Source organism: Canis aureus, chromosome 14 (assembly GCF_053574225.1).
Source record: "Canis aureus isolate CA01 chromosome 14, VMU_Caureus_v.1.0, whole genome shotgun sequence".
NCBI lineage: Eukaryota > Metazoa > Chordata > Mammalia > Carnivora > Canidae > Canis > Canis aureus.
Genome location: NC_135624.1, coordinates 38,613,702 through 38,638,917, shown reverse-complemented (window position 1 = coordinate 38,638,917; position 25,216 = coordinate 38,613,702). Strand labels below are relative to the sequence as shown.

General features: G+C 42.6%; 1 protein-coding gene across 7 annotated transcripts in view; it reads left to right on the top strand.

The window, feature by feature from the left end:
* PTK2 (protein tyrosine kinase 2) overlaps nucleotides 1–25,216 on the top strand; it is a 267,646-nt gene that overhangs the window by 46,498 nt on the left and 195,932 nt on the right. For 4 of the 7 annotated variants that reach the window (XM_077847401.1, XM_077847398.1, XM_077847395.1 and 1 more), the window contains exon 3: nucleotides 9,053–9,370. The exons of 2 other annotated variants lie outside the window; for them this stretch is intronic. In XM_077847401.1, coding sequence (XP_077703527.1) covers nucleotides 9,271–9,370 — 100 coding nt within the window. In that variant the 5' untranslated portion in view covers nucleotides 9,053–9,270. Of the gene's footprint in view, nucleotides 1–9,052; nucleotides 9,371–10,125; nucleotides 10,229–25,216 lie in introns of those variants that run through there. One more of the 7 variants, XM_077847405.1, reaches the window with a different exon arrangement.

The following is a 25,216-nucleotide window of genomic DNA, read 5'->3' as shown; positions in this document are numbered from 1 at the left end:
TACCAGGAAGCTCATATGTGCATGTATTTTTCCTTTGCAATGAAATACCACAGTCTACATAATCTTCTATACTTTTTTATTTTTAAAAATATATATCTTGGAGTGCCTGGGTGGCTCATTTAAGCGTCTGACTCTTGATTTTGGTCATGATCTCAGGGCCATGAGATGGAGCCCTGCATAGGGCTCCACTCTGATCATAGAGCCTGCTTGGAATTCTCTCTTCCTCTGCCTTCCACCTCCCAGCTCGTAAGTGCTCTTGCGTCCTCTCAAAAAACCCTTTGAGATACATATATAAAATGTATAGATTTTGAAAATTTTTGCATTTTAGGAATGGGAGTTAACATTATTCTTTTATACTATGTGGGCTTTTTTCACTAATGAGTGTTTTCCATTGTCAGTGAAAAATTTTTGGCAAATACCTTTTCCCAGACTTTATTTGCTCATTTCTCTTTTACTAGCATGTAGGCCATTCCTAGTTTTTCAGTATTGTAATAAACTTATGACTCATGTAAGCCTCAAACTGCCTTAAACCTTCAAGGGGATTATTAGAGGTTTCTTATACCAGTCTGGCAGGAGCTGGACTTGTGGGTGCAGTGACTTAAGTGCTTGTCTTTTCGTGGGCCCTGAACTCCTTAGGGGCCAGAACTCTGTCCCTATTTTTGCAGATCCCCAGTGCTTAATTCACTGTGTCAATAGTGAATTGGAGTGAACAGTGAACAGGAGATGCAGAATAGTGCACTAGTCATGCTGTACTCTCAAAGCCCTTTATACTTATAATACTTAATTCTCATGACAGCTGTGGAAAGTGAGTGCTGTTTTGAACTTTCACTGATGGGAAAACCAAGTTCTACAGAGAAGTTTTTTAAAAAGTGCCCAGGATCATATATCTAGTATATGGCCAGGTGGGGATTCAGGGAATACTTGACAGTAAGCTTGGGTGGATGGCATCAGGCTCTCAGGCTGAGGGTGGTGGAAAGATGAATTGATTTGAGCTTTGGAGTCTCATGAGGCTTTGATTTTACAAAGTCCTATCGTAACCCCAAGTCCTTTATCCTCTCTCAGTCTCAGCTCTCTCTTTCTTGAAAATAGTGTTGCTAACCTTAAAAATAAAACTGCTAGTTATTTTATCAGCAAAAATGAGTTTATTCAGTAACAGCAAAAAATTAGAAACCCTGACAAGCAAGCTAGGATAGAACTGTAGACAGAACAAAGGAGAGGACTGCTCTTTTATAGAGGAAAGGGGGTAGTTGGGAGGGAAGAGGATCCTTCCCTCTGCCGGGTAGTAAAGCACTAACTTATTTGCCTGTGGGGTGCATCTCTCCGTTGTTGGGCCTGCAGTTGAGGAGGAGAGGTAGGACTGAGGGCACCCCTGCTGGCCTGCAGACTCCATTCTAAGTGAGGGCTCCTTTTATCAGTCTTCACAATGTGTTGGTGATTATCTCAGAGTTCATAACGGGGTTAACTTTTTAAAAAAGCCACATGAAGCTCCCTTGAAGTATTGGACTAGATCATGTCCTCACTCAAGGATTGGTGATTGTCTTTGCCCTTTCCCACCTCTTGTTCTTAACATGTAGAGGCTTTTCCCTCATCTACAAAAGTAGACACGATTCTATTCGTGTTTGTTGTAAAATAAATGAGAGACACTCCTTTAAAGTGGTTTTAACATTCTTTAAACATTTTTTATTGTGATAAAAAACACATAACATATTTGATCATTTTAACCATTTTTAAGTGTACAGTTCAGCAGTGTTACATTTATTCATGTTATTGGGAAACAGATCTCTAGAACTTTTTAATCTTGCGCATCTGAAACTCTGTCCCCATTGTTTGTTTCCTTCCTTCCTTCCTTTCAGATTTTATTTATTCATGACAGAGTGGAAGAGGGCAGAGAGAGAGAGAGAGAGAAGCAGCCTCCCCGAGGAGCAGGGAGCCCAATGTGGGAGTTGATTCCAAGACCCCAGGATCATGACCTGAGCCAAAGGCAGCTGATTAACTGACTGAGCCACCCAGGCACACCTTTCCCCATTGTTCCCTGAGGTGATAGCACCATGGGTCACACCATTTTACATTCCCACCCATGGTGCACAAGGGTTCCAGCTTCTTGACATCCTGGCCAACACTTGTTATTTCCTGTTTTTCATTTAAAAAAAAAAAGGTAATCATCCTGATAGGTGTGGGGTTAGTTTTTAACATTTTTTGATGATAAAAAGTTTTAGGGAGAATTGGAAAAATAACTCTATAAATTAAAGGCTAAATTGGAATAATATCTGCTGATACCAGTGTGACAAAACCAAAAGCATAGAAGAGGGCCATTGACAAAGAAAACCCACCACTGTGTAGCTGTTTGAGAAGAGAAACCAAAAATAAAAAATAAAAAATAAATAAAAAAAGAGAAGAGAAACCATCTTCTTCAGGGCTCTACTTAGCATACGGTTAGAGGAAGGACCGGACGCGTACGATGCTGCTGATACTTCTGAAAATGGGCAGTGTATGTGGTAGAAGGGACCCATTTGCCAGCAGGGCCCAGTGCTGCCCTTGGGCCTTCCCGTGTAGCTGTGTGGGTGTCACTGCTCAGCCTGACTGCCCTTGAGCCATGGCAGGTTCTCTCTGCCGCAGTCCTTCAAACAGAGCACTTTGCTGCTCGATCCATCAAGTGAATGATCACACTGTAGGTAAACTAGATTTCCCCAGTGAAAAAGAGTCTATGATGACAAAATGATAAAAGTAAGTTGGCTGTGTATATGCATGTTCAGTAAAATAGGAGTTGGAAAGTTTATTCAATTGGTGTTAACATTAAAATAAATAACTACTTGATTATCTTTCGATATTTATTATTTGGTTAATATAAGCCAAAAAAACCCCCACTCTGTTTTATAACACATATGGTTGGGTTGACAATTTTGGTGATTTTTTTGCCCAAGTTCTGTGTTACCATGCCTCTACTAGTATATTTGGAAAACTCAAGTTACATCTTCTTTCAGATTTCAGGAGCCTTTTTTTTCTCTTTTAAATTTGGTGGCAAGTAACCTCCCACTGTTCCCCTCCCCTCCCCTCCCCTCCCCTCCCTCCCTCCCTCCCTCCCTCCCTCCCTCCCTCCCTTCCTTCCTTCCTTCCTTGATTTTATTCATTCATTCATTCATTCATTCATTCATTCATGAGAGACAAAGAGAGAGAAGCAGAGACACAGGCAGAGGGAGAGGCAGGCTCCCTGATGTGGGACTTGATCCCAGGAAGCTGGGATCATGACTTGAGCCAAAGGCAGATGCTCAACCACTGAGCCATCAAACCGTGCCCTCCCAACAGTTTCTAAACCTAGATAATTTAGCTTTCATCTCCTCTGTGGCAAAATACATGTGAAATGTCTGTGTGGTGAAAATACTCCAGTTGAGTATTAACTGAATTGAGGATAAGTTCACAGTTTTCTGCCTCTTTAGAGTTGCGGTTTCTCTTCTATTTTATACATCTTGTATTTTATAGATTTCATGCTTAATTCATTGTTATGTTTATTACTTGGTGATTGTGATACATCTTCCCGGTCCCACCTACATGTCCAGCAGGTACACTGATGGCTAGTTATCCATCCACGGCCGGGGTCGGGATCACAGACTCCAGAGGACTGTCATGGGAGCCACAGAATTTGGTGAATCAGAGTGTTGTATGGGGATGAGAGCAGCCTGTCTGTCTCATATTCTTTGTGTGGTTCAGGCATCCTTTATAGGCCTTTGTAGGCTGAGTGAGGCCTGTTTCCGGGTTCTCTGGAAATCTTTGCAGCCTCCGGAGGTGGTGTCATTACAGGTGGTGGCTAGGGTGTGTGCACTGGCAGGTGTCCCAGTTCTGGTGCCAGTTCTGCCACCGACCAGTTAGCTATGACATCAAGCATGTTGCTTCATTTCTCGGTTCCTCAGTGTGCCTTTTTGTCACGTGTGGCTTGTGAAGTCTTTGGTCTTTGGAATTATTCATTGTGAAGGGGCACCTGGTTGGATCAGAGGTTGAGCATGTACCTTCAGCTCAGGTTGTGATCCTGGGGCCCTGAGATTGAATCCACATTAGGCTCCCTGTGGGGGAGCCTGCTTCTCCCTCTACCTATGTCTCTGCGTCTCTCATGAATAAATTAAAAAAAAAATCTTAAAAAAAAAAAAGGAAAAAGAAAATAGGTGAAGTTCTACAGTAGTTAATGAAGGAGCACACTCTGGAGTCTGACTGCCCAAGTGTGATGTCCAGCTTTGCTATGCAGGAGGTCTGTGAACTCAGACAAGTTGCTCAGCTCTCCATGTTTCTGTTTGTCACCTGTTACACGGGGGTCATAGAATCTACCTCATGAAGTTGTTTATTAATACCTGAGTCCATATTTTTAAAGTATTTAGGATGGGGCTTGGCACAGAGTGAGCACTGACTTAGTATCCCCATTATATCGGTATCATAGTCTCATTGTTACTAGTATTGCTGTTATGCTACTTGATGACTGGCATGTAGTCAGTACTCAGGTGATAGGTATTGCCATTGTCCTTAGACAGATGAACAGACAAATTCAGGATGGTGAAATGAGTCTTTCCTTGTCTCACAGGACTGGGGTTCCTGTGTATCTTCCAGATGCAAATGTAGTGCCTTCCTCAGCTTCCCCAGAGTTCCTTCAGAGTAACAGAAGGAGGAGGTATAGTAATTGTTAGACACTTTGCAAGGACAGCAAGTAACATCATCACCTTTTGGAGTATGTTGTATTTTGAGACCTATTATTTATTTGTCTTCAGAACATGATTCTATCCTTATCACTACATTTCTTTTGTCTTTATCAAGTCTTAATTTATGTTGATAGATTAAGATTTTTAGAAAAGTTATTTCTGTTTTCTGGTGGAAACAGTGAAGCACATAGAAGTGATAATTCTGTGAGTCTTAATAGAATTAAATTTAGGATAGGATACCCAGCTTTTGGAAGTTAGGGTGTGTTGTAATGACCAGCTGCTAATTGGAGCCACCGTAGTATAACAGTGTTGATTTTATTTAAATCTGTAATTCTTGATTAACACAAACAGACATAAAAGAAGAGAGGTAAAAAACACATAAAACACATAAGAGAGGTAAATTTTGAATTCTGTATGTATAATATGAGTTACGGTTTTCTTTCACATTCTTCCTGTTAACTGACTTGACAGCATTTACCATGGCTTTATTCTTCTAATTACTGCCCTTAAGTATTACTTACGGCCGATGAATAAAACTGTATAGCTGTATTAGAAGTGTGAGAATCAGACTTGCATTTGTGTGATCTGCTTTTGGTGACATTTATATTTGGCTTCTTTCTTTGTAGTCCTTTCCAGTGACTTTCTCACCTACAGCCAGGTTTCTTTAGGGAAGTCGTATTAGCTGCACAGTATATGAAGGGTTTTGGAATTCCTTTTTCTGCTTCCTGATCCTGCTCATCATCACCTTGTTTGCTAGACTTCTAAGGACTTCTTTCTAGTCTCACACAATATTTTCGTTTTGTTCTACAGAAATTTGCAATGGAAGTTCTCATAGGAGTACCAGAATACAATTGTGTGACTTATTTTTCACGTGGGATGGGGAGAGGCAGTCCACATGGGTTTCCTAGATTTTATGTCAGTTTTTCTTTCTCCATTTTTTAATATTCTTTTTATATGTCTTGAAACTATATATTCATATAGTTTACTTCACGTATTCAGTGAATATTTAATCAGGCCCCTGTGCTGAGTGGAGTTTCAGAGGTAAAGCAGTGCCTGAGATTGAGGCAGGCCATGCCATCAGTGAGCTTAGCACCGAGTCCTGACATCTAGAACATCTAGATGCCTTTTCTGTGGTCGTGGCCTCTAAAAGAGAATAGAAATTCCCTCTGCCATCTCCTTGTTACCTGTAGGTTGTATATTCTGGATGTGCAGAATCTGGCCTGTACCTCTTACCAGTTCAATAATAAGGCCTGTAAGATGATATATGTAAAATAGACCAGATTCCTTTCTACCATGGTGATTGGATTGTGGTGGGGGCAGCCTGACAATAAACATACTGTGTAAGTCAGTCACATGGTATTGAGAAGGTGTAAGTGCCATGGGAAGTGAAGCAGGGAAAGGGCATGGGACAGGCCTGGTGTGGGCAGAGGACAGCAGGGAGGTCAGTGTGTTGAAGCCCAGGAAACCGGAACCAGGCCACAGTGAGACAGAGGGTGTAGGTGGGAGGGGAGCCACATGCACAGGGCCTCACGGACAGGGCTGAGTACCTAAGCACTGGTCCTGGCAGAGTTGGGGAACTGTGGTGAGCTTTAGCAGAGGAGTGAAATGGTGTGTGATTGGCATCATGAAAGGGCTGGTGTGGCAGCTGGTTGGGAACAGAGTGTAGGGTGGTGGGGCCGGTGGGGGCACCTACACCGTCCGGATTTTTTTTAAAGGCAAGGATGTTGGGTTTTGCTAATGGATTGCTTTGAGGAAAGAGACAGACCGGAGTCCAGGATGGCTATGGATTGAGGTCCAAGAAAATAGTAGCATCTTTCTTGTAAATTTTAATTAGGAGTTTACCTGTGAAATAGGACTTCCCTGGATTGCTCTTAATTATTACTGATCCTATAGAATTTTCTAAAGAGACCATAGAACTTTTTAATGAATGACAGCCTTTATGTTAGCTTGTAGAGTTTCTTATTCAGAGCACATAAAGGGACTGCTCATCTTTTCACTTGCCCCACCATTAACTGTAGGCCTTTCCTGCTCTTTTCAGGAATTGGGAATCTAAGAGCATAATTGGTTTTTCCTGTTTAGCTGGAAGAAAACAGGAGTGATGCTGTCCAGAGTGGCTAGTCCTCGTGTAATCTCTCAGCGGTTTGACCTTAGGCCTGTGCCCCACCACCTGAACTGCACTCTCCTCTTTGGTACTTGTGGGGAATGAACTGCTTTGTTGGGGTTGTGTCAAGAGTGGAGGGTGATGGTTTTTCTCTTTGAGAGTGCTGAGCACAGTAGCTTTTCCTTTGCTTGGCACAGACCCTTCCTCTTCTGCCTGTCTGTTCTTCTCAGCAGCCTGATTGCTTCTCGGCTCTTGCGTGGCTGCTGCTTCCAGTGGGGCTCTGCTTGGTGGCCTGGAGGGGTCTTTGCTTCTTGGATCTTGTCATCTTTTCTACCGTCAGGACTTTGCACATGAGGAAGTGATACTTGGATATTGAGATAAACAGAAAGCTTGGTGGGGTGGGAGAGAAAGCTGCCACCCACTGGTTACTCTGCAGTTAGAGACTTGACTTTTCCTCTCCCTTGTCTGTCCTCTCCTCCCCTCCTGTACTGCGTGGAGGCTCCAGGCACTGCCACCACTTGCTTGCACCAACCCCTGTCTCTTCTGTGCAGGTGGTGCTGGGACATCTATTCAGTCTGGCTCAAAAACCCTTTCTGGGTGTGTGTGTATACGTAAAGACCCCTGGCTTCTTGGGTGACAGGTGGGCTCAGTGAAGCAGTGTCACTTCCTAGATATTTGACTCCATCTTTAATGCATCTTTAAAAGATGTGACAGCCCTGTTTTTGCTTAGAAGACGTGAAAATTGGGTGTGACCAATATTTGGTATGTAGAATATTGTTGGCAGCTAGTAAAGGTAGCTTCTGTTTTTTAACTTTAGAGTCCTAAGTTCCAAGAGAGACTCATTGTTTGCTTGTGTTGTTGATACATCTATTATTTGAAGGTTCAAATTAAACCGCAAGCCGTTCTCAGGGGCCTGTGTCAGACACCGGACTTGCTTGTGGGATGTGCTTGGATTTCTCCTAAGATGGCCTTTTTGTCCTGAGGGTCCTCAGTAATGGTGATCTATCTGCTTGTTTCTTCTGTTTCTTTCCTAGCTTGCTCGCCTGTGTTTTTCTGGAGCCTCTTTTCTTCCCAGTGTTGTCTGGGGTCAGAGTTCTCTCTGGTGAATGATATGTTTTCACCAGGGGCATCCAAGAGGTTATTCGAGCTCTGACTGCTATTAGGAGGCTGAATGTAACGCCTGGAGACAAATCCATCATCGAGAGTAGCGTATCAGAAATGAAACTAGCTGTCCTGGGGCATCACGGGACACAGATAGGCCTCTTGTTCCCCTAGCCTTTTTCAGCTCTTGTTTTCACAAGTTGGTGAATTCATAAAGTCTCGGTCATGTTCACAGTTAATTAGAGGAGTTGATTTTTTTTCTTAGTGTATGGGATTTACTACTAACAGAATTACCCACATAATAGGATAGCTGAACTGGGTAGAGCTTGAATGTGTATTCCGTGTACTCAGACAACAGAGGCTGTAGGAGCCCAGTTTATTACTGTCTTACTGCCAAAGTGGAAGTGTTTAAATAGCTAAATTTTAGAGATGACGGTGACTATCTCTCAGTTTGAATGGAAAAAGTGTAACTAGCTCTGCATTTTTTTAAAAAGTTAACTACTACAGATTGTTAGAGTGTTTTTTCTGTCCTTCAGTATAGGTTTAGTACTCACTTGTGTTTTCAAATTAAGAAATCAGGTATCTCGGATTCCTCAGTATCCCTAAGCTAATTTTAATAGAATCTTGCAACTTCAAACTCTTGTTGTTATGTGTTTTCTAAATAGTTTTATAAATTTGCAAACTTACTTTGAAAAAGTAAGTCAACCTGAAAAAGATTTTTTACCTTTGAAATATCTGGGTTCCTGTAGACATAGTCTTTACAGACTTCTTAATGTTGATCAAGCTTTTTTCCCCCAATATTATTTACTTTTCATCAAGGTGGTTACCTTAAGGCTTAAGGTCAGAATTAGGCTGGTAATAGGCCGAGGCATGACTTTGAAAACAAAAATAGTTGGAGGAGCCATCTACAGACATGATCTGGGTCAGACTTGATTTGCAGCGTACTCAATTTTAGAATAGCCTGTTGGTTTTGTGAGCAGAAGCCTGCCAGATGAATTGAGCAGAAGGGCGGGATTAGCATATTAATCAGGTCCTGGCTGCTGGCCTCTTTCCCCTCCCTCCCTCTCTCCTTCCCTGAATGAATCTAGGCACCCAGGCCGGTGGGGTCACATTACTAGCTGGTTTCATTCTGCTCAGGAGCTCAATCTAGCCAGGATGGTCTGTGTTTCAGATTGCGGAAGCAGGAGAAGATTCTGTAACTGAGAGGCATTCTGCGAGCTGCTGGAAAATATTACAGAAGGAGCACCTCCCAAATTTTGCTTCAAGCTCTGACAGAAGGAGCGCACAGGGGAAACTTAGTGTGGCTGTGGATCGAAGCGAACCCTGTGGGAGCGATGAACGGGGACTTGGTGCGCGGACGCCTGGCCTGATCTTGAGAGGCCTGAGTTTATGTTGCTGGAACTGGCGGGCCGAGAGGCCCTGAGACCAGCAGGTGCCGTCTGTATGGAGAAGAGCGGCTGTAGTCCATTTCCAATGTGTTGGGCTAAAGGTATACATAACTTAAAAATCTATTTGGTTTAAATTTTACTCAGACTCATGCTTTTGCACTAAAAAGGTGGATAAGAGTTTTTCAGACTTTATTTCACATAGATTTACAATTAAATTTAAAGAAAAGTAGAACTTGATGTGGTATAGGTTTGCAGCTCTTGCATAAAATGACTGACCTAGATAGCTTCTAGAAAAGTAAATACAAATATTTTTATGGAAGTGCATTTTAACTAAGTTATCTTTTTTAAGCTTTGTCCTGTCTCTTATAGTTTTATGTTTTATTTTGTGTGTTTTAATTAAGGCACCCATATCCGTTCTGTGATGTGAAAGTTTTTAAAGAATAAAGAGACTAATTTTATCTTAAATAGGACTGAAGGAAAAAAGTGATCTGGTTTTTCTTATTTCAAAAATTGGTTTTCTTTACTTACCATAAAGACTGTGTATTTAATTTGAAACTTTGTATTATTGTAAGGTGGGCTTATCACTTAGGGTCAGTAATACTGTGAATAAACATTTTCTAGTTTAATGTTGTTAGGGTTTTTATTTGCATAAAAATATAAATATAAAATATATTTTCATTATAACATTCAAGACAATGTTTGGAAAGCATGTTTACAAGTCACAAATGCTGTATAATCCATGTATGAATAAGACCAATAATTTATCTGCTTCTTTTAAAGTACTAGTGAATGTTATCCTTAGGAGATGAAATTCATAATAAAGAATTTAATACAAATATTTATTATTACTTTAAAGAATATATTCAAGTATCACGTTAAGGAAAGATTTTTAAAAGGAAGAAACCTGTGCGCTGGGTAAAGACCTGCAGTATTATAAGTAGACCTTCAGACTGATTCAGGTTAGTGTCTAGCTTAAAACTTCTAAAGCCGCCAGGACATTGAGGTGCTAGTGCCAGACCATAGTTTCTCTGTTAGATCACTTTTCGTTTACCAAGTTGTCAGCATTATCTAGTAATTCTTGTCTAGGCTTTTAAAGATTTCTTTCTTTTGTTTTTTAAAGATTTTATTTTTAGGTAATCTCTACACCCAGCGTGGGGCTTGAACTCACAACCCTGATATCAAGAGAGTCACATGCTCCACCAACTGAGCCAGCACCCCTTTTAAACATTTCTAAAACTTGTGATGTTAGAACTCTTTTAATGTGATGCTCTCTTTCTCTGAACAAAGCACCTGTCACTTTATTTCCTGATTTAGGTATTTAAAGTAAAGATGTTGCTGAGTTAAATTCAAACTATTGATTTTTAAAGGGTGTTGGGGATGGGAACTATTAAAAACTGTAATTTCTCACCTGAGGACTGCACAGTATAATTGAGCTTGACTAGTAATGAGTGCTCAGAGGCAGAGAGTTCTGTACTATACTTGTTGAAGATTTTGCCCTCCCCCAGACTTGTGGGGACCCATTATACAACGCCACCTCCGTGGTGTGACAGTCCTCTGTTAGCACTGATCCTTAGCAATAAGGCTCTGATTTTACTAAGTCTAGGTTAGATTCAAGTCTATGAATCCAGTAACAATGGGATATTAAATAATTGCTTCCTGGGTTTTTAAGTAATTCAAAGTGACTTTACAAATATGAACTTCAGAAGAAAAGAGAGACTGAGGTGTTTTTGCTCATTCCAAAGCAACTGATGGAAGCAACTTATTTTTCCCATTATATTTGCTGACTGGCAGAGCAAGTGATTCTGGATCGTTCAAGAGGAGGTGTCTGACGACACTAAGGAGCTTGTCACCCTGTCCCCTTCTCAGGGCTGAGTATACCGCCTCCCCAGGGGGTACACAGTGTGCCAGCTTCTCAGCACACTTCTCTGTACCAGGCCAGGAAGGCAGGAAACTCTAGGTTTTATTCTGGTTAATTTTTGCTGTGTGATAAAGACAAAGATATTGATGTATAGGAATTCGCTGAATTGGTTATTTTCAAGTATAAAAGTTACTACTTTTAGATAAAGACAAAATAAAGCCCTCAAGTCTGGAGACTGTTAATCTCTATTTGCAGTTAGACATTTGAAACCTCACATTTGATTTTATCAGCCACATTAACCTCAAAAACAGCAGTGTCCCAATTTAAGAAGACACAATATACTTAGTAGAACAGGCTAAAAATAATAGAACAGAGCTATATTTGTATACTTTGAACTGAAAACTTTAAGGTATCCTTAAGACATCTGTGGCTGTCTCTGTGATACAGTTTATTGTATCGCAGAGTTAGGGTAAGGAAACCCCCCCCAGGTCACTCCCACAGCTGATAACATTTTCATGTATTTAAAATGACTTTGTTATGACATGTGTTGAACTACATCATGATTTCCTAGGCTTAATAAAGGCAGTTTTAATTCAGAGTGTGGAAGTAAATGTTTGCAGTGCTGTAGTGCTGTATTTGGTTGCAAGGTTATTGAATGCAGAAAGCCCTGTTTGGAAAGTTCATAGATGACATGAGTGTGCCCTTTATTTGTTTCGTCTCTCTGAGAGACTGGAAAGGATTCAAGAAGTGTCAGGACTGTGCTTGTTAGGACAAGTGTGCGTGCCGATTTTTTTTCTAGATCTTTCAGTAGCAAATGGAGATTGAGTATACCAGTAATTGTTTATGTATGTGATTCTGGGTCCTGTGGTTGAAGTCATGCTTTTTTTTTTTTTTTTTTAGTCATGCTTTTTTTGTATCGATATTTTAAACTCCCTCTCCCTCCCTCCATCCAGAGAGTTCTGTGTGCAGCCTGTCTTCACGTCTCTGTCTTGGATTCCAGTGGTCAGCTTGCACATACATGCACATCTTGAGAGAGCTTCTTAATTGTTCCCCCTGAAATCTGTTCCTCCCCAAGTCCCCCCATCTTAGTTAACGTGCTGGACCCTCGTGCACTTAGTCGCTCATGCCACAGGCCCAGGCCTCTGTGATACTTCCTGCCGCATGGAAGCACTCCATCTCAGTACCCTTACCATCCTGGCTCCAGAACAGGTGTGGAGTTACTCCCCCTGCCCCCTCTCTGCAGCATCCACTCTGCGCCAGGAGACCTTCATCTCTCTCTGTGGTTTCCTGTTGGATCTTCCTGTTTCCTCACTCCTCATCCTTCTTCACACAGCTGCCGGAGTGAGTTTATAAAAACACGAATGCAGTGTTACTCTCCTAAAAACTCCCTGGTGGCTTCTTCTTGGATAAGATTGCAAATCCTTAACGTGGCCTGCAAGGCCTCACCTGATCTGGCCTCTCCCCACCATCTCCAGCTTCAGGCCTTTGGCCTCTGGCTCATCAGTAGTGCAGTTGTTTTGTCATGGGAGCCCCTCAGACACCCAGAGCTCTTCCCTGTCAGGCCTCTTCCTCCCCTGCTTGGCCTGCTCCTCCTGGCCTCGCATGTCTGAGCCTAAAGCTTCTCTCAGCCCTGTCTGTGTAAACCGCGTTCTCCCTGATGTTCCCTCCCTGAGCCTTGTCTGCTGGTTTTGCACAGCAGTGACCGGCATTGACCGTTACATATTGTACCTGCTTGCTCTCTTGTCTTCTTTGCTGGATAGTAAATGCAACATAGTCAGGGACAGCGTCAGGTTTTCTTCTGCTTGACAAGGTATTGGCAGAAATGAATATTCCCTTAATGAATGGATAAATTATAGACTTAACTAATCCACATGCTCGAAGAACAGTTGGGTGAGAGGAGTAGATTGGTGTTTGAGTCTCTTCCTACAGCAGCGCACACACCGAATTCTAGCTCTCTCAACAGATGGGTCTCAGTCGGGCTCCCAGGGCCTGATCGCTTCCCTGGGAATTATCTCCCTGGGCCTCTGCCACTCCTCTGGGATCGTGGCCATCCGGTCTGACAGCTTGAGTTGCTAATTGACTCATGAGGAAAACAGATTAGAAATATATTTATATGTAAGTGTGTGAATTTATTTTATAATTGTACTTATGTAAATAGTCTAGATATCTACCTTTACAGTAAAAGGTGTTAAATGCTTTCCAGAAGAGTGACTGATTTATATGAGTGCCCAGCATGAGGGAACCCCTTGTGGTGCCCGGCACACACTAGGCCCTCAGTAAGAATGAACGCTGAGCTGAGTTCCAGTCTGTTCCCTGCCTGCCCCCCTCTCCACCGGCCTCTACCCCCGGCTCTGCCTCTGATGGACTCTGCCAGGGCACTGTGTGGTTAGTTCTCTGATAGGCCCCTGCCGGGTGGTGCCCCTTCATGCCCCGTTAAGCTCGGCTGCTCCTTCTGCTTGGAACATTCATTCTTTTTATTTTTATTTACTTATTTTTTAAAAAGATTTTATTTATTTATTCATAGAAACACAGAGAGAGAGGCAGAGACACAGGCAGAGGGAGAAGCGGGCTCCATGCAGGGAGCCCGACGTGGGACTCGATCCAGGGTCTCCAGGATCACGCCCTGGGCTGCGGTGGCGCTAAACCGCTTGTCGCCTGGGCTGCCCCATTCATTCTTTTTAAATGGGAAACCTTCAGGATTCTGCCCTAAGGCATGGCCGTTTGTGTGTGTGTACACGTACACGCACGTGTATGCGTGTGCACATGTGCCCGTCTGCCCATCTGTCCGTCTCATCTGGACACCTGGTTGGGCTCGGGCATCTTTGTGCATCAGCTCTGCACACACTGGCATAGCTGGTAACTCACTCAACTTTGTTTATTTGCTTTTCTCACATTCCTTGGTTGTAAACTTCCTTTGGGCCAAGTTCAAATGTTACTGCTTTTTGAGTCCATATGGTCTGGCATATTATCAGCACTCAGTGATTGTTGAGTGAAAAAGCCCCCCAAAGTGGTGAAATCCGGGGCATTTTTCTTTTCTTTCCTTTTTTTTTTTTTTTCCAGAATTTCACTAAAGTCCATGTTCAGTGTGCTTTATTAAAACACCTCTTCCAGCTAGTGCTTTTCCATCTATCATACTTAACATTTAGCCTCAATTTCATCCTTTATTACAAACAACTTACTACTTACCTTGCAACAAATGTTTACAAAGCACCTACTATATTCACGTACTATGGTAGGTGGTATTAAAGAAAGATTTAATGCCAGTGTCTCTACTCTCAGGCAGCTGAGAGTTTTGTAGAAAATGTACAAATGTTTTCCACTCTTCTATCATTATTCCAATAGCCAATTGTCCATTTGCCTTAGGTGAAGTAAAACCATTAATTTGTATGATGGTTTGACAATTTGTCAAAAAAATGTGATATCTCCAGTAACTCTATAAAATAGGTACTAAATTACCTACACTTTATAGTTGAAGTTAAGGTAAGCAATATACTTAACCTCCAGCTAGGAAGTGGGATGGGGCATTTTTCTAAAGGCAGTGCTGTCTGATGCCAGTGGAGAAGGTGGGGATTCTGAGGGCAAAGGCACTGAGAAGTGAACTGTGGAGTGTTTAGGGAAATCAGGATGGGCTTTCCTGCTGATGATGGCCAGAGGCTGCATTAAGGTTCGTGGAGAGGCGAGTAGGGAAGGCTTGCTCTTCCACCCCCTTTCTCTGAGGGGTGAGAGCGGGACTCTTGGAAGCCCTCACTCTGCCCCTCAGGATCAGTGTCCCCACGTGGGGTCCCAGCCTTCTGGTCTTAGCCCTGCCCACCGACCTGGCCCTGCTCCATGTGCTGCTGCGGGCCTCTGCACACCTTGCCTGCTCCTGTGCCTCGCTGCTGCCTCGCCAGTGCCTTTCCCTCTCCCTGGGGGCACCTGGAACCACTAGGGCCTTGTCGCCTAGATTCCTAGTACTTGCTCCTCAGCACTAGGAGGCATCCAGGGCAGGGCGGGGAGGGTGGGGGGTGGTAGGGGACCGAACACGTGGTGGAGGCTGAGGCCACAGCAGGTGGGCAGTGCTTGGGCAAGGAGAGGAGCACAGCCCGGCCAGGGTGCTCTCCCTGAAGGGCTCCCCTTTGCTTCTGACCCCCTTCAGGCCTGGTGGGAGTGTCGTTAACGTCAACTCCCTCGCGGACAGAAATTATACGGGGGCTCTTATCATTTCTTTGTCTCCCAGGTCCTCTCCCTTTCCTCCTTGGAGAAGAGGCTGCCCGCTTCCCCGTGTTCTCCTCAGGGGCAGTCTGAGAGCTCTTCAGTTCACCGAGGGCCTTCTCGCCAGCGCGGGGAGGCGTGTGCACCAGCTTCTGTTGTCTGTCTGTCTGTCCCCCAGTCATTATATGAACCCATGTTGTGTGTCCTCCCCCCTCCCCCCGACCACCCTTATGCCCTCACCGCTGTCCCCATCTGTCCCCGGCGCCCGCTCCTGCTGGCCCTTTTCACCAGCTCACACGCTCTGGGGTGCACTGCTCCTGCTGTCCTGCTGTCCTGCTGTCCTGCTGTCCTGCGGTGAAATGCACCCTCCCCCCCACCCCCTACAGGCGAGGAACCGGTCAGTCCTGCTTATTGCTGCCCTCCCAGGGCCTCACACCTCCTGGACTCCTGTAGGGAGCACATGAGTGGATTAATGATTCAGTCACCTTGTCTTCTTGCAGCGACAGAGGTTCAAAGCACTAGAGGCAGATGGGAAAGGTCGTGGAGGTTTTTGTGAAAATTAGAAAACTTCTTTCTAGTGCCTAAATGGTCAGTGACACGGTTTTTAAAATGGTGTTCACACGTCTTTGATTTCAGATTCATCTGTAATTGTTCAAGCTATTAAGAATTTATTGTAAATTTAACAGTTTTCTGTATTTCATAACTTTTATCAGTTTTCAGTTAAGGAGAAAAATTAACTTTAAAACAATTATCACAGTATTTTGGCTTTGTTTTTGAGTAATATTTGTATAAATTATATAGTGTTATTGACTGTAGTTCATAGAACTGGGTTTATGTACACATGTATATTATCTTGAACTTCTTCAGGTGATATGTTTGCATCTTTATACCTTTCTTCCTAGAAGGTTGTAGAAAATGAGTCCTATTTTATGTGTTTCATAGGAGTTTGATGTTGAAAACCAACCGGTGGTCATAGTATGTTGTTCCTTTGAGTGAAAAGACAAGCACACTGTTGGCTGCTTTCCTGTGCTCTGATGCTCTGGTGGGGGTGCTTTCGTGTAGCTTGTGTTGCACAGTCTTGTTGAGTCTTTGGGCTTACGGGCAGGGTGGGTGCTTTGCCAGTGACAGCAGCTTCTAGAGCTGACGGACTTTTAGTTCTCTTCGGTTTTGACTGGGGCTGTGTCTAGTCTGTGCATCAGTTTGGGAGAACTGACCTGTGAACAGTATTGTGACTTCTGGTAGACCTGTCCAGGTCACTCGGTCTGTGGTCTCCCTTAGCTGATCTTAGTGTGGAGAGCTTCATGCTTTTCTGATGCTATTGTAAAGGACAGTTTTCTTTTTTTTAAAGATTTTATTTATTTATTCATGATACACACACACACACACACACACACACACACACACACACACAGGCAGAGACACAGGAGGAGGGAGAAGCAGGCTCCATGCAGGGAGCCTGATGTGGGACTCGATCCCAGGACTCCAGGATCACGCCCTGGGCCAAAGGCAGGTGTTAAACCGCTGAGCCACCTGGGCTGCCCTAAAGGACAGTTTTTTGACTTGTAGGGTTAGTTGTTCAATTCTTGGCTTAGTATGTAGAAGTAGATTATTTTGTTAGTTTATCTTGTGGCTTTACTAGTTCTGGAGGTTTACTTGAGCAAGTAGAAAATCCAAAGAAATCTTTCTTTTAAAAATAGATTTATTTATTTATTCATGAGAGACAGAGAGAGGCAGAGACATAGACAGAGGGAGAAGCAGGCTCCATGCAGGGAGCCTGATGTGGGACTTGATCCCAGGACCCTGGGGTCATGCCCTGGGCTGAAGGATGGCACCAAACCGCTGAGCCACCCAGGGATCCCCCAAAATCCAAAGAAATCTATAATCATGTAATCTGAAAATAACTTTTTCTTTCCAGTCTTTGTCTTTTATTTATTTTTTAAAAAATTGTTTAAAAGATTTTACTTATTCATGAGAGACAGAGAGAGGCAGACACACAGGCAGAGAGTGCAGCAGACTCCATGCAGGCTCCATGCAGGGAGCCCGACGTGGGACTTGGTCCTGGGTCTCCAGGATCACACCCTGGGCTGAAAGCGTCCAGTCTTTGTCTTTTATTTCTCTGTCTTGCCCTCTCGCCTTGACTAGCACCTTCATTACAGTATTCTTGTCATACGCTAACCCCATGGAGGGAGTTTTCAGCGTTAAATAGCATTTAGTTATAGTTTTGTCTTTGTTTTTTTAGATATCTTCTATTGAATGTTAAAATTTTCCTTTTAAGTCCTGGTTTTCTGAGAATTTTTCTTTTCTTTTCTTTTCTTTTTTTTTTTTTTAAATCATGAGAAGGGGGATCCCTGGGTGGCGCAGCAGTTTGGCGCCTGCCTTTGGCCCAGGGTGCGATCCTGGAGACCTGGGATCAAGTCCCACGTCGGGCTCCCAGTGCATGGAGCCTGCTTCTCTCTCTGCCTGTGTCTCTGCCTCTCTCTCTCTCTCTCTCTCTCTCTGTGACTATCATAAATAAATAAAAATTAAATCATGAGAAGGTATTGAATTTTGTCAAGTGTTTTTTTTTTTCTGTATCGATTTGATTGTAGAAATTTTGTTTTTTCTTTTTTTTTTAAATTTTCTGTTTTTTAAAATAATGGGTGGATTGCGTTTTGATTGTTGAATCAGCATTGCATTCCTGAAGTAAATCCCACTTGATCATGATGTATTAACCTGTTTAGATATTGTTAGATCCAATATGCAATATTTTGTTGAGGAAATCTATTTGATGAGGGATATCAATCTAATTTTTTTTCTTGTGACCTTTTTTGTGGCACTTTTATATCAAGAACTGCCGTTCTCATAAAACAAGCTGGAGATGTCCTCTTATGTTTCCTTTTTGTTTTTTAAAGATATTATTTATTCATAGAGACAGAGAGAGAGAGGGGCAGAGACACAGGCAGAGGGAGAAGCAGGCTCCATACAGGAAGCCTGACGTGGGACTCGATCCTGGGTCTCCAGGATCACACCCCAGGCTGCGGGCGGCGCCACCGGGGCTGCCCTCCTCTTATGTTTCCATTGCATGACTGTGTGTGTAAAGTTAGGAGGCACCAGTCTCTGGTGGCAGTACTAGGAGTCATAGTCCCATTTGGTGGCGCGGTATTTGTCACAAAGGGCCAGAAAGCAGCAGCAGAAATGTTTTCTATCTTGTGTAGTAGTAGTCCAAGGATGGAGACGCACACATGCTTGTATGTGTTTGCTTATGTCAAAAGCCGTGGAGCTCTGCACTCAAGATTTGTGCATCTTACATGTTAGACTTTGGTGCAAAGCTAGTGGACCATAAGTGCAGCCCCCATGCAGCATTGCAGCTCTGAAGGTCTGGCATCATGCTCAGTTTGGAAAGAGATCATACACATCAACACAGTAACTTTAGCCTGGTTCCGAAAACCTGAGAACTGAGGGGAAAGACTATATACACAAAATCTGAAATAGGAGATTTAAAATGCTTAGAATACTGTCTTTTGATGACCAGACAGTATGGTTAACAGTTGTTTGTAGGTGGAAAATGTTCATGCTGTTCCCTAATATTACATATATAATAAAGTGGTACCCCATTAAAGGAATTTGTTAGAAAAAATGCAGACAAAAACATATAACAAAAAAGAAGACAGCTTCCTAGAACCAGGGAGGAGGGAGGAGAATGGTGGGGAAGGATGGCCACCTTCCATTCTTCGAATGTTGAGGAAGGAGGCTGAGAGCGGCTGGAGCAGAGGATTTGGGTGATGAAGGACAACTCCTGCAGGGTCAGACTGGAAGAGTGCAGACAGGCAAAGTCCTGATGTGTGGCTCTGCCACCAGGAAGGTCTGAAGAGGTTAGTTGGTGGCTCATGCTCTAGGTGGAGACATTTAGACTGGAGCTGTGTTGTGACACCCCCATTGCTTAGTACTACTCCGGTTGTCTTTGTGTGGTGCTGTGAGAGGTGTCAAGGTGCTGGCAGAAGAAAAAGCCTCTAGCTGTCACTTCCACAGAGAGGGTTCCTCTAATTTTCAGACACCTTGCTTTTCAAACTCTATAGGTGATTTCTGTGTTCTACAAAATTTTATTTGGATTGCAGCTTGAGACTTTTTTACACATACTTTTGTTTAATGTTATGTATTCAGTTTAGGGGATGTGAATATAAATTTTCCTTTTATTTATACTTGACAGAAAAATATTGTATTGATATATATTTATTTTTATATATTTGTATATATTTATAAATATAATTTTTATAAATATAACATATATCTCATATATGTTTATATATATTTAATACAGATTTTATATATATATAGTCTGAATTAAAAAAACAAAAACCAAGGAAAAAACCCAGGGCCTTGTAAACCAGAGTGAGGCCAGTATGTTGTATCTCCCCAAAGGTCTGTTTTGTTAACCTTCTTAAAATTTTTTTAGAGAAGCAGCATACTGCTAGAATATCATATACTAACACTCCTTTTTTACTATGAAAATCTTACCATGTTGTAAAGTTGACAGAATCATTGAGAAGATAATACCAGACTGTTAGGTATTCTTTTTTGTTTTAACTTTTATGTGAGATCATGATGGAATGGTATACTGCTGGTGTATCTTCAGTTTAGAAAAATGCGTATTGTTTTTTTATAGGGCAAGGTTTAGGGGAAAATTCTATGGAACACTTGTGCTTCATTTGGTCATTGGATTTAATTACACATTTCAAACATACCAGATGTTACCATAGTAGGAACAATAGTCTGTTTCTTCTTTTTTTTTTGACAGGATTCATAGAGCTTTGAAGAGTAACAGGAAAGATGCTTTTTAGAGCTATGATGGAACTTTTGAAGTATTAAATGGGGGGGAGTCGCATAGGATTTCCATTTAGAGAACAATCAGCATTTTCCTTTCATCGGCCTAGAGAAATCAGGTTAACCCTTCTAACTACTCCTACCATGAATTGGATGTTGACTTTGTCTCTAATATATAAACACTCTACATTTGTGATCTCAACTAGCAGGGTAGGTATTACTACTTGTGCTCTACAAGACAAGGAACCTCTAGTAATTTAAGAGTTACGTAGTGGGGAGTGCGGGAGCCAGGCACAGTCCTTAACATTATTAAGCAGCATGCACTCCTTCTCAATCAAGATCTTACGCAGGAGGCAGCCCTGGTGGCTCAGCGGTTTAGCGCCACCTTTGGCCCAGGGTGTGATCCTGGAGACCCAGGATTGAGTCCCACGTTGGGCTCCCTGTGTGGAGCCTGCTTCTCCCTCTGCCTGTGTCTCTGCCTCTCTCTCTGTGTCTCTCATGAATAAAATAATAAAATATTAAAAAAAATAAGATCTTGCTCAGAAGTCACTACTTGTGAACCTTTTGCTGAGACCTGTCTTCTGTAGAATTTCCAGCCTTCCTCAGTTAGAGGCTCAGGGATAAGATTGGGCTGTATTTCTGTGATTTAAGTGAAGTTTTAACTGTCCTGTAATCTCTAGGGTGTCTTGCCCATAGAAAGTAAGTTAATAGCTCAAGGTTGAGATACTTTAGGTAATCTGAGGGATGTGTCTAACCAGTGAAAGTAGTAACAGTTGAAATGCTATTGTAGTAAATTATTTTCCCCATTGTGGGTTGTTAAAAATTTTACTATGGAAATTGCATTCTCGCACTCAAAATTGGGGATTAAGTGAAGTTAGCCATGCTTGCTTTCTTTTTGGCTCCCAGAATCCTGTCAGGAGGCTTTCACTCGATCCTGGCAGGAGGTGGAAACATTCTTTTCTAAGGATACTGGTCCAAGAGAAAAGGCCGACTCTGACATTTTGAGATCTCTAGCCAAGTGGCTGATTCTCTGCTCACCACACAGATTGCCAGATCACCCGCATGTACAGGGTTCCTCGACAACTAGGTATTTAAAGACAGCCTCTGCAGGAGAGTAAAAATAAACAGGTGGCACGACATCAAACTGAAAAGTTTTTGCACAGCAATCAACAAGAGGGCAAAGCGGGCAGCCTGCAGAATGGGAGACCCATTCATATATCTGATAAAGGATTGATATTTAAAATACATGAACAGCTCATACAACTCAATACCAAAAAAAAAAAAATCTGTTTAAAAAATGGGCAGAGGATCTGAGGATCTGAATAGATGCTGTTCCGAAGAAGACATCCAGATAGCCAACAGATACATGAAAATATGCTCAGCATCACTCAGCATCAGGGAGATGCAAATCAAAACCACAGTAAGATATCACCTCACACCTGTCAGAATGGCTGTTATCAAAAAGACAAGAAAAAACAAGTATTCCTGAGGGTGTGGAGAAAAAGGAACCCTTGTGCACTGCTGTGGGAATATAGACTGGTACAGCCATTATGGAAAACTTTATGGAGATTCTTCAAAAAATTAAAAATAAAATTAGCCATATGATCCAGCAATTTCACTATGAGACATTTATCCAAAGAAAGTGAAAATACTAATTTGGAAAGATTTATGTGTGCTGCAGCATTATTTCCAATAGCCAATACATGGAAACAACCTAAGTGTCCATTAATGAATGAATAGATAGAGAAGATGGTGTGTGTGTATGTGTGTGCGTGCATACACACACATAAACATACATACATACAATGGAATATTATTTGGCCATTAAGATGAAATCTTGCCATTTTCAGGAACCTGGATGGATAGTGAGGGCATTATGCTACATTAATAAGACTAGTCTTTTAGAGAAAGACTAATTCTGTATGATCTTACTTAGTGTGGAACCTAAAAAACAAAACAAATGAATAAACAAAGCTAGATCCAGAGAAAGGAACAGTGGGTTGCTAGATGGGGGTGGGGAGGTGAATTAAGAGGGTCGAGGTACAAAATTCCAGTTATATGTAAGTTGTGGGGATACAATGTACAGCATGGTCACTATAGTTAATAATATTAAAAGTTGCATGGAGAGTAAATCGTAGAAGTTCTCATCACAAAAGAAAAATTTTCTTGTAACTTTGTATGGTGCCAGTTGCTAACTAGACTTATTGTAGTGATCATTTTGTAATATATACAAGTATGGAATCAATATGCTGTACACCTAATACTAATGTGTCATATGCAAATTATATTTCAATAAGAAGAAAATAAAGACAGCTTTTGCTTCCCAATTTGAGGCCAAAACAGAGAGAAAACAGTTTTGAGTAATAAAGATGAAACCACAAGCAGAAGGAAGCTAAAAGAAGATAAAACATTTAAATCTCAGTAGAAGATCTCCAGAAAGCTAAGGGAAGATATTGCATCCATGAAAGACCAACAGAATCTATTTTTTTTTCTTAAGATTTATTTATTTATTTGAAGGGCCAGGGAGGGGAAGAGGAAGAGAGAGACCCAAGCAGATTCCACTGCCAGGTGCCTGATGCGGTACTTGATCTGATGACCACCTGAGATCACACGACCCCCTGAGATCAGACCTGAGCCAAAACTGAGAGTCATGTGCTTTAACCAACTGTACCACCCAGGCCCCCCAGAATACTTTTTAAAAGTACATTCAAAGAACAGGAAAATTAAAAGTACCAAAGCAGATATAAACTCAGTAAAAGTAGTGAGAAGTAAGGTGGAAGTTACCTCTCAGAACGTGTGCATAGGAAAGAAAATTGGGTAAGAAAATAAAGAAAATAGGATCATGAATTCAGGAGGCCCAACAGAAAGAGACAAAAGGATTAAATCATCAAAGACCTGATGCAAGAACATTTTCTGGAAGCAAAGGATAGAGATTTTCGGATTGCAGATTCCTGAAGCCCTGTGGCTGCCTCTTGGGCCTCTCCCTCTCTGCCCTTTCATGGAGAGAAAGCCTCCCTTGTGGCACCTGTGCATCTGTGATATACTAACTATGGAAGGGGCGAGGACTAGGCTGAAAGCTCTGCAGGGTAGGATTATACATATATTCACACATCTGTTTCATTGCCTAGCCTAGAATTTGGTGAAGTGTTTTTCGACTTAATTAATCTAAGGGCGGCGTGGCACATTCCTTTGCCCATAGGGGACAAGCATGAATGGACGAATACATGAAGCATTGTGGCCACAGAAGAGTGTGTGGTAGCAATTCCAAATCCAGCTGGCCTTTAGTCCAGGACAGTGGGGCGTGGTAACAACAGATGATGGGCGAGTACCTGGTGACACTCCACTGTGTGTTGCCATGCAGGAGTGAAGCCTCTAATGATAGCATTTTCAAGAGAAGATGGGAACCCAGCAAACCCAGCTGTAGCAAGGCTTGGTGAGCAGGAGCATGGTCTTTTTTTTTTTTTTTTAATTTTTATTTATTTATGATAGTCACAGAGAGAGAGAGAGAGAGAGAGAGAGAGGCAGAGACACAGGCAGAGGGAGAAGCAGGCTCCATGCACCGGGAGCCCGACGTGGGATTCGATCCCGGGTCTCCAGGATCGCGCCCTGGGCCAAAGGCAGGCGCTAAACCGCTGCGCCACCCAGGGATCCCCAGGAGCATGGTCTGGAGGTAGACTGCCTGACCTTGAGTCTCATGTACTAGGCATGTGGCCTTGGGCAGGTCCCTTCTCTCTGTTTCCACATCTGGAAGGGGGGGGGTGATAAGGTTATTATGAGGATTAAATTATTTCATTTTTAAGTGCTTAGAATAGTCCTTGCATGATAATGCTGCATAAAAAATTACCTAAAGAAACCTCTGGAAGCCCCCAGTCTAGATACAGAGAAGCAGCTTTTACCATAAGGCGGTCCAAATCAATCTCTGCATATTAGGGAAATCATTATTTTATTTTATTTTATTTATTTTTTTTTTTTGGAAATCATTATTTTATTATGCACAGTAGTTTAACTACATGTTGTCATTAGCTATTTTGCTTTTGCATAGTGCTCCCCAAAGAGAACCCATGGAGATATTTTCCCAAAGGTAAACATACATCTCTTTCTTAGGAGTACAAAGACTCAGTTACAGCCGTGAAATTCTAGGGTTTTGTAAAAGGCTTTAAAGAGCCTCAGACAGAATAGCAGATGCCTCCTCTCCACCCCCAAACCGAGAGCAGATGGGGCCCACCAAGGCTTATTCCCCTTCCAAAAGTCCAGCTCCCTGCTCCTTGACTCCAGGCAGGAAGCATCTCCATTTGCACGAGTTCACGCGTGTGGGCCTGTGTTGTTCCTGGTAGCAAATACCAAACTGAAGTGACTCTTCTACTTCTTGCTCATCCGCATTCCGCAAACAGTGTCTGCCCCTCTTGTGTTCTATGTCTCTGTGGAATGGTGCCACTTTCCCACTCAGTTACCTGAGCAAGGAAGATGGCTGCTGACTTTCCTTTAATCTTATATGTGCACCTTAGTCAACCCCTGTCCTCTTGACTTTTTTTTTTTTTTTTTTAAAGATTTTATCTATTTATTCTTGAAAGACAGAGAGAGAGAGAGGCAGAGACACAGGCAAAGGGAGAAGCAGGCTCCATGCCAGGAGCCCGACATGGGACTCAATCCCGGGTCTCCAGGATCACGCCCTGGGCCGAAGGTGGCGCTAAACCGCTGAGCCACCCGGGCTGCCCTTGACTTTTTTTTTTAAAAAGGTTTTATTTGAGAGCAAGAGACCGAGAGCAAGTGAGAGGGAATACAAGCAGGATGAGAGGAAGAGGGTGAAGCCGACTCCAGCTCAGCGGAGAGCCCAATGCAGGGCTTGATCCCAGGAGTCCAGGATCATGACCTGAGCCAAAGGCAGATGCTTAACTGACTAAACCACCCAGGTGCCCCCCCACCTTGACTTTTTTACTGCTCTTAAGTCTTTCCATTTCTTGGGTCATAGTTAGTGCTGTCAGAATTATAACAGAAGCTTTCTGATTGGTTTAAATGGGCTTACTTGCTGCCCAGGTGCATATCCTAACACCAGTCTTGCTCCCCACTTGCGTCTGGAGCTTGTGGGCCTTGTCTAGCC